Source organism: Electrona antarctica (assembly GCF_951216825.1).
Source record: "Electrona antarctica genome assembly, chromosome: 21".
Lineage (NCBI taxonomy): Eukaryota > Metazoa > Chordata > Actinopteri > Myctophiformes > Myctophidae > Electrona > Electrona antarctica.
This window is the reverse complement of record NC_136802.1, coordinates 15,104,965-15,117,638: the sequence shown is the minus strand read 5'-3', so window position 1 is coordinate 15,117,638 and position 12,674 is coordinate 15,104,965. Positions and strand designations below refer to the sequence as shown.

Sequence of the window (12,674 nt, the reverse complement as noted above, 5' to 3'; positions counted from 1 at the left end):
AACCTTAATTATATTATATTTTAGACAGATATAGGGCTCCATCTTGCGCCACCCCTTACCCCTTATCCCTAAACGTATTTGCCATGTTTTACTATTTTAAAACATTTATAAATAGTTCAACTAGCTAATCTACATCGACACGTTGTTAGCTTGTAGATAGGCTATTTGTACTATTTTAAAATGTTTTAAAATAGTACAAAATGGCAAATAAGTTTAGGGATAAGGGGTGGCGAAAGATATAGGGCTTAGGCTTTATTAACCAATAAGGTTTGATGTACAGTATGTGTTTACCTAACTTGCTGTGAGTCGCTCTGAAAATGGTATAATGCCTGATTACGACTAGACGCGTTGGAGTTGACAGTCATTTACATTATCTTGAATTTAACCTCTTAAGCCCTAAATACTTTGTTGTCCAATAAATAGCAAAAAAAAATAGCGGAGCTACAAAGCTAGCAAAGTGTCGCACCACGGCACTACAACTGGGAGGTTGTAGATCTGCTATTTTAGTGTGTGAAAATGGAAATTCTTGGGAGATTTTGGAACCCCAAAATAGGAACATCGGGGTTAAAATAGTTCACTATAACGTTGCTAAAGGTTGAGGTAATTCTGCCTGTGCATCGACAGGTGGTGTGACTTTAGGTGCATTAGTATGGATGCTGCCTGCCTCGAGGAGAAGTTTCAGCCCTGCCTGGAAAGATCTGTGCAAACGTGCTATAGTTGAAAATACCCCACGGCAGTGTCACGAGAGAGATGTCAAAACAGGAAAAGAAAAAATATATATCACCAGTTACTTAGCAACATGACATGAAGCCGGATTCTAGAGCTATAAAATGGCCGCCGACCTGAATAGTCGATCTCAGGTCTATTTTTAACCCGCGGCTGTGAAATTCAAAGAGGCAGACCGAATCAATGTCGCAGCGAGAGCTAGGGGAGGCACAGTGGGTCACTTTCAGGGCTTAAGAGGTGAGCCTTAGTCCCGGCAGCAGACAATGAGGTGGAACACAGAGTCAAACACGGATTCAGACTGTGCTGCAAACTCAAATCAAGTCAATTTAGTCAAGTAGTGCACTTGAGTGTCAAGGTACTTTACTGGAGTATTTACATTTTTCATTAGGTCACTGTTTCCCAACCTTACTTTCTGTCAGGGCACACTTTTTATAGTCAAAAGATCCCACAGCTCACACATCTCTCTCTCTATCTCTCTCTCTCTCTCTCTAGATTATCTTTAGAAAACATACTTAAGCAATATTACACAAGAGGGTGTGCTTTACGATGTTTATTGGCACGCCAGTGATGCGGTCAGGAATCTGCTATTAGAATGTTCAACAGCGTTGCTTGAGGCTGGCCGAGGGTTGTCCAATGTGTTGTTATCGTCACTGGTTGAGTATTATGTGCAATATGTTTTATGTACTGTATGTGCAATATGTGCTTGCAATATCGTCTATGTCGGGTGGAACCATTATACTGTATTTCCAGAAGCATTCCATTTACAAAATATTATTATAAACAGTAAAATAAAAATAAAATAAAAGCTGATCTACAATAGATTGACTATTTTCACCACATTTGTGTGAGACACTTTTACGATGAAGTAGGGCATGATAATAACAATAATAATGAATTGCATTTTAATAGCGCTTTGCCAAGTGCTCAAAGCACATTACAATGGTAAATCCATTCATATACAGTGGGTGTCGACGCCAGTGTCCTCACTTCACACATTCACGGCAAGCTAGCCCGACTGACTCATTGGAGGAATTGGGGGTTCGGTGTCTTGCCCAAGGACACTTCGACATGTAGACAGGAGGAGCTGGGATTCTAACCGCCGACCCACGGATCATTGGACGACCTGCTCTACCTCCTGAGCGACAGCCCCCCATACATTTACGGGGGGGAAATGATGGAGATATGAGGTTTCTGCACGACAGCAACTGAATAAATGTGTAATATGTGGTGGTAATTTTTATATTTGCTGCCATGTTTATATGTTTGTTTTTTATTATTACTACTATGGAGGTTATAAGTGTGCTGCACACTGCTAGTCCAAGACTCATCCCCCATGGGGACAATCAAGTTCTCCATGCCGCATCATATTGTGGAAATAAAATAAAATGAGATTCTAGCTAGATATCTTCACTGGGTCTCTGAAGTAATGCATATTTTATATGTGTATCAGTATGTACGGCCTATCAACACAGTTAATAGCGTTGTCATCATGCTCGGCGTGCATACTGGCTGCCATCAGTGAGACTGTGTATGTGTGTATGTGTGTGCGCGTGCGTGCGTGCGTGCGTGCGTGCGTGCGTGCGTGCGTGCAGGACCTACCCTGACCGGCTGGAAGTCGGCCTCTCCCTTGCGGTGCAGGGCCGTGAGCGCCCCCTGCAGTGCTCTCCAGGTGACCGTCTTGCCACTGCCCGTCTTCCCCACCAGCATGCAGGCGTGATGGGACCTCTTGGCCTGGTACAGCTGGAGGACCTTGGTCACCGCGGACGCCGTCGCCTGCAGACCGCTCCGACGGAGCTCCTCCTCCACGGCCTCTCTCAGCTGATGGCAAAGGCGAGAGGATTTAACATTGTTTCGTTTCTGACATACAAACATGTGCGCCAATGGTTCCACAGAAATAATTATTTGCGTGCATGCGTGCGTGCGTGCGTGCGTGCGTGCGTGCGTGCAAAAAATACAAATAAAAGGGACCCATAAAAATATGTCCATGACCACAAATGGCTCCCGACCCAATGTTTGGGAACCAGTGGTCTAAACAGTATACATCGAAATATCAAAAACAACAACCTGTACAACCAACAATGGACCTTGTTTTTTTTTTCTAAATTACAATCTTAACATTGAGCTCAAGAAAAAACAGCCTGCTGTGAGTAACACAAACATGGGAACGGATGACAAATCACTGGCATCAATCGAGGCGAAAGGTGGCAGCAAGGGGTACAGGGAGATCGAGTGAAGTGCCAGGGAGCGACAAGGAGTCTGAAGAGGGGAGCCTTCAGATTGCAGCAGAAAATCAGGAGTGTATCTGCAGTTCTGAGTCTGACTGCAATGGGGAGTTTGGGAGACAGAGGGAGTCAGGCTATCATGGACATACAGAAACATCCATATAGTCAGAGAGCCAGAGGAAGTCACACTAAGTTTCAGGCTATCATGGACATACAGCCACATGGATGTAGTTGCGAATGCAGTGATTGCGAACGCAATGAGCACTAACTATAGAAGATGGCCTAAACTGTCTGTGTGTCACGCTGTAACACCACCGGCCCGCCACCAGAGGGCACAGCTGTATCACACAACACACACACACACACACACACACACACACACACACACACACACACACACACACACACACACACACACACACACACACACACACACACACACACACACACACACACACACACACACACACACACACACACACACACACACACACACACACACACACACACACACACACACACACACACACCTTAAAAAAAACTTAACTTAAAAAAACTTTAAAAAACTTAAAATAAACTTAAAGACAACTTTAAAAAGAAAAAAAACACAAGCACGCACACATACACTAAAAAATAACTTCACATAAAATAAAAACGTAACTTAACAAAACCTTAAAAAAGTACGTCATTTATTCTAATTGTTGTTAATGCAATTTACAAGCTGCGTTCGCTTCCCGCATTCGCGCGTCTTACTTGTCATAGAGAGCCAGAGGGAATAACAGTATAGGCTATGTTTCAGGTTGTTATGGACATACAGGCACATCGATAGAGCCACAGATAGAGAAATTACTCGGTGGAGGTGACACAGATACAGTATGTAGATGGATAAATAGAGCCTTTTCGACCTCGGGCCCAGAGCAAGAAATGTATTCTCTCACCCCGAGACCCAGCCTCATTAAAGCATGTTACGGCCCCTGGTCCTGTGGGGGCCCGCCAGCAATATAAACCCCCCGAAACCCATTTCAGATTCCGACCCAAAGCCTCCTCGGAAAGAGGTCAACTCCCTGGGAACTGACAAGACGGGGCACTCATTTCCTTGCCTCTCTCTTACCCTTGTGTTTCCAAAACAGTTCAAGCTTCTTCAAGTTCTGGCCTCTGAGGAAGTTTTTCCACTTTTTAGTGTCTCGTCACTTAGTCGACTCTGTGGTGCTGTGAGACTTTAGCGTACACCTATAACGGCGGTGTGCTTTGCAATTAAGACTTCGCTACTACAGTAATTCCCCTGACCGGAGTGTGTGTGTCACTTCCCCACCGCACGACATGCTAGACTAGTCTGGAGAGTAGAGAGGGTGTTATATCAATTTGTTGGATTTCTTACGTATCAGCTCTGCAAATGTGCGGTTGTTTTCATTGAATTCAACAACATTTCTGCATATTCCACAGCAGCATTTTGCCACCAACCTTGTGTCACCATGATTATACAAATATACAGCGTTTGGTTTGTTTGCTGTATAAAGATTTTGATTATTATTACAAAACAGAGGCCTACAACCACTTCAGTCCAATATACATTTCGACCATTCGCAATGTGACACATTGTGAGCTTATTATAGATCTGCTATTTTCAAAAGATCTTTATACATTTGAAAACTATCAAAACGGGACATTCTTCACAATCAGTACTTTCTACAAATACATTGATACTTTTACTCAAGTATATTTTTAATTCCGGACGTTTACTTGTAACAGATCAGAGAGTATTATTTCTACATTGCGGCATTGATACTTTTACTTTAAGAAAAAAAAGCAAAAACATGAGTAATTTTCCCACCACTGCAGCCAGACTGCAGTGAAGTAGAGTCCCACCATGGCCCTGATGGTGCCGGTGGAGGAGGTGTAGAAGGAGTGAAGCAGCAGAAGGGCCCAGGCTGTCACTGGGCAGATGGCTGAGAATGCATTTAGCTAATAGCGGAGGAGACTAAGTAATGATGCTCTCATTTAGCATACTATATTAAGGGACTCGGGGGTAGAGTAGCCGTCCGGAAGGGAAACCGTGAGGTTCCGGGCTCCCCCAGAGTTACTGTTGAAGTGTCCTTGAGCAAGACGCTGATCCGGTATATATCGTGATGCAGTGAATGCACATGCTACGATATGCAGTTCAGTACCTGAATTTATACTTCTGTGGAACAGTGGTTCCCAATGTGGGGTCCGGGGACCCCTAGGGGTCCTTGAGGGAGTTCCAGGGGGTCCCCGTGCAGCTAAATGATAGTTTGGAACCAAATGGACCCTTATGGGTCTGTAACTAAGAGCGGGTCCATTTGTATACGCTCTCATAGTTAAGTCAACATTGATTTTACAATATAAATTGGGGGTCCCAGAGATAGAAATGCCATTCAATGGGGGTCCATAGACTAATGCATGTCAAACTGGGGGTCCTTGAAATGAAATGGGTTGAGAGTCAGTGCTAGAGTCGTAAAAATCTTCTCTTATGGGGGTCCCTGGAATCTCTCTTCAAATGGGGGTCCGCGGGGCTAATTAGTGTCAATTTGGGTGTCCCTGACATGAAAAAGTTTGGGAACTACTGCTGTAGAATGACGGTTTCGTCCACCAAAAATAATAAGTATTTTGGTCTAAATGGTTTGTTAGTTTCTAGTTTCTGTTACAAATAACCTTAAAAACCTTAACAACATTAACAATAATCGTGATAATATCGTGGATTGTGATTCTGCTTGAAAAATATTTTTCCATATTTATACGGGCGCATACCCCTATTATGCATGTATATGAATGTTCCATTTCAAGTTTTCAAATGTACTGAAAAATCGAAATCTACAAAGTGACTAAAGTTTCCAAATAAATGTAGTGTAGTAGAAGTACAATATTTCGATACGAGATGTAGTGGAGTAGAAGTAAAAGTATTGTAATACTCAAGTAAAGTACAAATACCTCAAAAGTGTACTGTACATGTACTTAGTTACTTTCCACCACTGCTCATTAGCACACACTATACAGCACAGCCAGCCCGTGTCAGAGCACACACAGAACACCATGCAAATGTACACATACTTTACATACCTACACCAGGTGACGCACACACACACACGTACGTACACACGCACACACACACAAAGATAAACACATTATGACTTGTATGTACACGCCTGTGCTCTACCTACACAGGGACAGACGGACGATCCCTCTCGCATACAAACACACACACCAGTGCTCTGAGGAGCCCATAGAGGGTGGTATGAGGAAGATTTGGGAGAGAGAAACTTCTGGACTAGATGACAGTTCTATCATCAACCCCCTCCCTCCCTCCCTCCCTCTCTCCCTCCATCCATCTCTCCCCCCCCCCCCCCCCCCCCCCCTCTCTCTCTCTCTCTCTCTCTCTGGTTGCCACCTAAAAATGTGCCATCTGTTTTTCACAGTACGGAGATATGAGGGATGGATGAAAAATGCTGCATAAATAATTCAGTGTGTGTGTGTGTGTGTGTGTGTGTGTGTGTGTGTGTGTGTGTGTGTGTGTGTGTGTGTGTGTGTGTGTGTGTGTGTGTGTGTGAGAGACTGTGTGTGTGTGTGTGTGTGTGTCAGCATGTAAGTGCACACTCTGCATGTGGTGGAGATAAACTACTCATTCATCTATCTGTTTATCTGCAAACACACAGGGGTGCATACGGGCGCATGCACGTGTGCATATCATTGTTGGGGTCCTTGAAATAGATTGAGAACCACTGATAGAGAAACATAGGTTTTTCAGAAAACTGTCAGGATTTAGAAGACATTTGTAGAATCTGGAACACATTGCTTTGCACCCGCGCACGCGCGCACACGCACACACACGCACGTGCGTGCACAACTCCTGCAACCAAGAGAGAACAGGGACAGACAGCGGGACTGAGGCAGTCAGCAGGCAGCGGGGTTACAGGGAGTCAGCGCATTGTAAAGAGGACATGTATGCATAATTTCAGAGCAGCTGGAAGGCCGGGTGGGGTGGGTGGGGTTTGTTTGTGGGTGTTGTAGGTGGGTGGGAAGGTGCATGGCTCGCAGATTATATAGATGCTGGTGCTGTCACAGATGCACGCATGTGTCAGCGCACAAAGCTCTCTCTAGGCAGGGGGCGGCTGTGCTCGGTGGGTGGCTCTTCACAGGAATGCTGATGGGATGGCGCTTACATCACTGATGCGTATCAGTGCTTAACACTGGTGGACAGCACACTGCCCAAAGCCAAAGTGCAGTAACTATACGGTTTTGGACACACCGACTTATTACAGTATGTGTATCCCAAAGGTCAAATTAGCCTTCGTGATTTTGGGGGATAAACAATTACCTCAAGAACATTATTTACAATTAGTGTAACATCACTTATTTGCCAATATCTCATTTGGCTGACCAGTTGAAACACTTTTAAACCCATTAACGGTCCAAAAAAGTGAAGATTTTCTTGCTGTCGCCGGGGTGAAAAACCTTGTACCGTATCTCCAAATATGAACTTTTTGTATTTCTTTCATAAATTAACGCGTTATTGATCATACAGTGTCATACAAAGCATCAAAAGTAGCAGCTTCGTTTTAAGCTCGCCGATTTGCTGACTGAGCAAACTACTGGAATAGGTTAGACATGGGACCTCTCTCCTCTCCATACGAGGTCTATAGTTCTCTCTCTCTACGTCGTCCTCAGACGAGCCCTCCATCGGCGTCTCCAGTCATCTCGGTTCTCCATACATCTGGCCAGCTCATTTGTGCTTTCTGCACCAGCATCTTTCTTTAGTACGTCCACGTAGGTCGGTGTGGGACGTCCTCTCGATCGATGCCAGCTAGTCTCATCCTCCTTACTGCTATCTTCTCTGTTACACTTGGTAATGCGGGGTTCTGCGGCCAAATTAATCAAATTAATCAATTAATCAAATATCAATTTGGGCGTCCTTGCTACGAAAGAAGTTTGAGTTTGAACTAACAGGGCTAGGAAATGAACGTAGAGTCCGCAACACTGGTATGAAAACTCAGCGCCACTGGTTTATTTGAATCAACGTTTCGATCCCATGAAAACTCAGTAAACCAGTGGAGCTGAGTTTTCAAACCGGTGTTGCGGACTCTACTTTTTCCTCTTGTACTGCCTTTTGTCCAGCACCTGGGCTAGAGTGGAGGTGCATGCTCTATTACCTTTGTTAGGAAATGAACGTGCCCTGGGAGTTAAACCCCCACCCTATTGCAGCATTAGCAGCATATTGACACCAACCACTGCCACCAGAGAGTAGGAGAGAAAAGTCATTTGTACACATCAAGTCAAACTGCGGCATCTTCACAAGCCTGCTGATTCAAAAGGTACACAACACTTTACAAGCTTTAGCACAAGACAAGAGTGCCAATTTATACACGGTGGTCAGTGGTGGAGAAGTACATTTACTTTAAGTGCACTTTTGAGTAGGCTATTTCCAATTTCAAATACTTTTACTTCTACTCCACTACATTTCGGATCCAAATATTGTAATTCTACTCCACTACATTTATTTGAAAACTTTAGTTACTAGTTACTTTGTAGATTTATCATGACAAAACTATATACAGTCATATATATACAGTCATTTGAAAATAGCTGATCTAAGCTCATAATGTGTCGCATTGTGATGCATTGTGAGCTTGTAGATCTGCTATTTTCAAAAGATGTGTATACATTTGAAACACACTTGTGAAATGGGACGTTCTGCACTATGATTACTTTCTACTTTTGGCACTGTAACTACATTTTGATACAAATACTTTTGTACTTTTACTCAAGTACATTTTTAATTCCGGACATTTACTTGTAACAGGCCAACAGCGTATTTCTACGTTGCAGTATTGATACTTTTACTTAAGTAAAACATTTGAGTACTTTTTTTCATCACTGTTGGTGCCACACCATAAAACTATTTGTCACACATCATACAAAATCTAAAGTTTTAGACTCCCTTGTATCACAGCAGGTCAACTCGCTCATTCAAGGCCACCCCAATTGCCGGAAGCACTTTGTGAGCAGTGGAGGCAAGTCACCACAGGTGTCAAATAACCAATCAAAATTCTAAAAAGAAAATGGCAAGTCTATTGTGGAAGGAGACATAATTGGTCTAGCAGCAATCACAATTCCAACGGCGGTGTTCTGAAATGGCAGAGCTTGACGTCATGGCAGGTTTATGAGCTGAGAAGGCCGGACTGTGCCTGATGTATAGCACAGGATCAGACATGTACGGGTGTTGAAGGAGAGACCAAGAGTCACAAAGAAATGACTAGACTGGGGAATCTGCAGTGCATATATCGTTGCTGTCGGGAGGACACCACCTAACTCTTTTCTTTTTTCTTTTTCATAAATCAGTGCTATTGAACACCTTTACGTCTGTGTGTTAAAACAATATTAAATCAATGAGAAGTATTAAAAAGCGCTTCAGACAAAACCTCTTAACTCCATTGAACCCTCAATTAATTAAGTAAGTAAGCCTTGCCGAGCCATGAGGCCCATTGGGCAGGAGCCTATCTCCTGTTTCTGTAGCGTGAGGCAGCTTGATGTACTGTACAAGTACAGTAGCCTGGCGGATTACGGTCTGGAGAGGCTCAATTGTACGCCCATTTCCTACACCAGAGAACTGGTGTGGCCAATCGAGACACGGTATGCAATATGGGCGGGCTTTGGTACAGTGACGTTCAATGCTCGAGACCTTTGACTGACAGTAGCTCTGACCAATTGCGTCAAAGAGAAAATGTTTGAACCCGCCCCCCGGGAAACAAGATCCATACACAGCATCTCCAGACTCAAATACCACACGACAGTGTGATTTGAGTCTGGCTTATTAGCCAGGCTACAAGTACAGCACACCCCCTGGACATGACGCTAGTATGTCGCAGGGACTTACCCCCAATCCAACCCTTGATGCCGAGTGTCAAGCAGGGAGGCACTGGGTCCCATTTTTCAGAGTCTTTGGTATGACCCGGCCGGGGATCAAACCCAGTCTCCCAGTCTCAGGGCGGACACTCTAACCACAAGGCCAGTGAGCTGGTTGATTTTTAAATGTTTCATAAATCAGTGCGATTGAACACCTTTACGTCTGTGTGTTGGTTAAAACAATGTTGAACCAATGAAAAGTAGTAAAAAGCGCTTCAGACAAAACCTCTTAACTCCATTGGACCCCCAAACTGCTAAAGCAACTAACTCCACAACCTCTCCCCCTCTCATGCAAGTAATTGACAATACATAAAATCACAATACCAACTTTGATGAGGCAGTATTGCACTTTCTATGGGCTATAGTTCCAAACATTGTAACTATCCCATTGAAATAGAATGAGCACTTCCTCGTTCCATTATTACAATGGGAGTCAACGTCATCAGTGTCACTCTCATACTAGATCACGCTGGTCACACGTTACTAGTCCACATCATAGAGCCAGGGATGAGCGTCGTTTCCCTAAGCCTATACCGTACACAGGCCACTGAGTACTGCATGGTGCCCGACGCTGACTTGAACGTTGACTTCTCGTGGCGAGTTTAGCCGGCTGTTTAAAGCATTTTTCAAGGGTTCCTTCGAGAGTTCTCTAAGTAACCTTAATTGTCTATATATGCTAACCCTGCTCTCTGCTTTGTTTCAGGCTCCCTCCGTATAAACCAGTATCTCCCAGTTCCACCCCCTGCAAAGGTAAATCTGTGTCTACCAATGATGTTATACGTTTTCGCCCGTCAGTCTGTCTGTCTGTCAGTGAACAACATATTTCAAGACATAAGGCTGCAGTGGCTCAGGATAAAGTGGCTGTTTGTTTTTCCATCTCCAGCTACTCCATCCTGTTCAAGTGTCCTGGAGCAGGGAAGCATTGAACTCCTAACTGCTCCCGACAAGCAGGTTGGTGCCTTGCATAGTTTCCTCTGCCGTCAGTGAGTGGATGTGTGTGAGTGATGAAAGGCGCCATAGAAACGCAGACCATTTAGTGTGCAAGTGCTGGAGGGCGTTAGTGTAATTATTTAACTTCCTTTTGGTAGGTTTGTCAAATGACATGGAAATGACTAACTGACTTTTGAGAACACTTTTGTGCTTTCTTGGCAGCGGTCTGCACTGCACTTGAATGATTACCATTAAGTTTGGAATCATTAATAATGATTTGAGTCAAATTCTCACTCAAAGTCATTACTCCGCCCTATAGAGAGACACCACTAGGCAGGGAGGAGCTATACAGCCACAGTGTATAGAAGCAGTACCTTGCTGTGGTCTGTAGGGGGCGACTCCACGGCAGGGAAGAGGTCCTGGAGGATTCCGTTGAAGAGCAGCAGGTCGTCAGAGGTCAGCTTGGCGAGGTTCATGTCCTTGAGAGACATGACCAGGATCTGAGGACAGAGGGCAAGGGTCACATTAGAAAATGTCTTGTTTTCTAATCAAAGTCTTTGGACTGAATGTGGCCGCTGGCACCTGGGTGATTGATGCTCACACGCTGTGCAGAGCAGTGATAACAAACAATGTATAACAGGGGAAAAGGAGGCAATGGAGCAGCTCAGACAATTTAGGCTCTTAGTTTAATAACAGGGTGCAAGGAAAAAGTGACAACGTTTCGATTTTTCAGTTACATCTTCGACCTGACGAAGATGTAACTGAAACATCGAAACGTTGTCTGTTATTAAACTAAGGGCCTAAATTGTCTGAGCTGCCCCAGTGCCTCCTTTTCGCATTTAACCTGTCCTGCTTCTGAGATGCACCAGACCGGCCTGCCATAGGCTAGAGGCGCGGCTGGAACTCCCTTCTACAATAATGTATAACAGGGATCAGTGGTGTGAATTAACATCTACTTAACAAGTTGACTGCCCCTGTTTGGCCATAGATGGTAGTTATCTTGCGCCAGCCGGAATTGGGAAGATTACAATTCTTTTACCTTAGCGCTAGGTATACTCTTGGTTGCTTGTTTTTGCAGAAAATGCACTAAAGACTTCTGGTGATTAGTAGTTTTTGTTCCCTACCTATGTTGAATACACTTATTGTAAGTTGCTTTGGATAAAAGCGTCTGCTAAATGACTGTAATGTAATGTAATGTAATTGTCTACCCGATGTTCTATTTGCTTTGAGGCACTGATTGTTCTATCTGCAAGTCTACTTTTGCCACTATTTACCTTGTCGTTTACTGACTAGAGTTGCATGTGCTTACTCGGCTTAGTCCAAAATTTGAAATGTGCAAAATTGCTTTGGACCAGAGCGCAGCCTGCTCGATGTCTAAATTGTGAAAACCTTTCATCCCTAGCAACGGGCTGCTATTGCTATGCAAGCTCACACCATGCAGAGCAGGCCCTGAGGCTGAGCCCCGCTGTGGGGACATTTTGACTGTAATGCATAACTAATTTACCTGGGAGGGGGAAAAAATGAAAACGCCACAGAATAAAGTCCATATTTTTGGCATATATCAAACATGGCCAAATCTTTCAGAAATTGTGAAAATAGCCGATCTACAAGCTAGATTGTCTATTTTCGCTATTAATTGTATGACAAAGAACGGGCTTAACTCATTAAAGGACCACTTCACCACTTTACAACCTGTCTTCATATAATTGGTCCTCACTAATGTTCATGATAAAATACCACAATTATTTTCTACTCGGTCCGTGTCTCATATAGGAGGCATGGTCAGGGTTAGTGGTGACATGGTCAGGGTGGTGACATGGTCAGGGCGGTTAGTGGTGACATGGTCAGGGTGGTTAGTGGTGACATGGTCAGGGTGGTGAC

The 12,674-nt window shown here is 44.1% G+C and overlaps 1 protein-coding gene across 1 annotated transcript in view; it reads right to left on the bottom strand.

Moving 5' to 3' along the window:
* Positions 1-1,884: 1,884 nt before the first annotated feature.
* Positions 1,885-12,674, bottom strand: part of LOC306913850 (dynein axonemal heavy chain 2-like) — a gene marked incomplete at its 3' end in the record, with an annotated part of 263,300 nt that continues 252,510 nt past the window's right edge. The window contains exons 42-44 of the mRNA XM_079490662.1: positions 11,168-11,293; positions 2,326-2,544; positions 1,885-1,917 (exon numbers count right to left, since the gene is read on the bottom strand). Of these exons, the coding sequence (XP_079346788.1) occupies positions 1,885-1,917; positions 2,326-2,544; positions 11,168-11,293 (378 nt within the window). The remainder of the gene's footprint in view (positions 1,918-2,325; positions 2,545-11,167; positions 11,294-12,674) is intronic.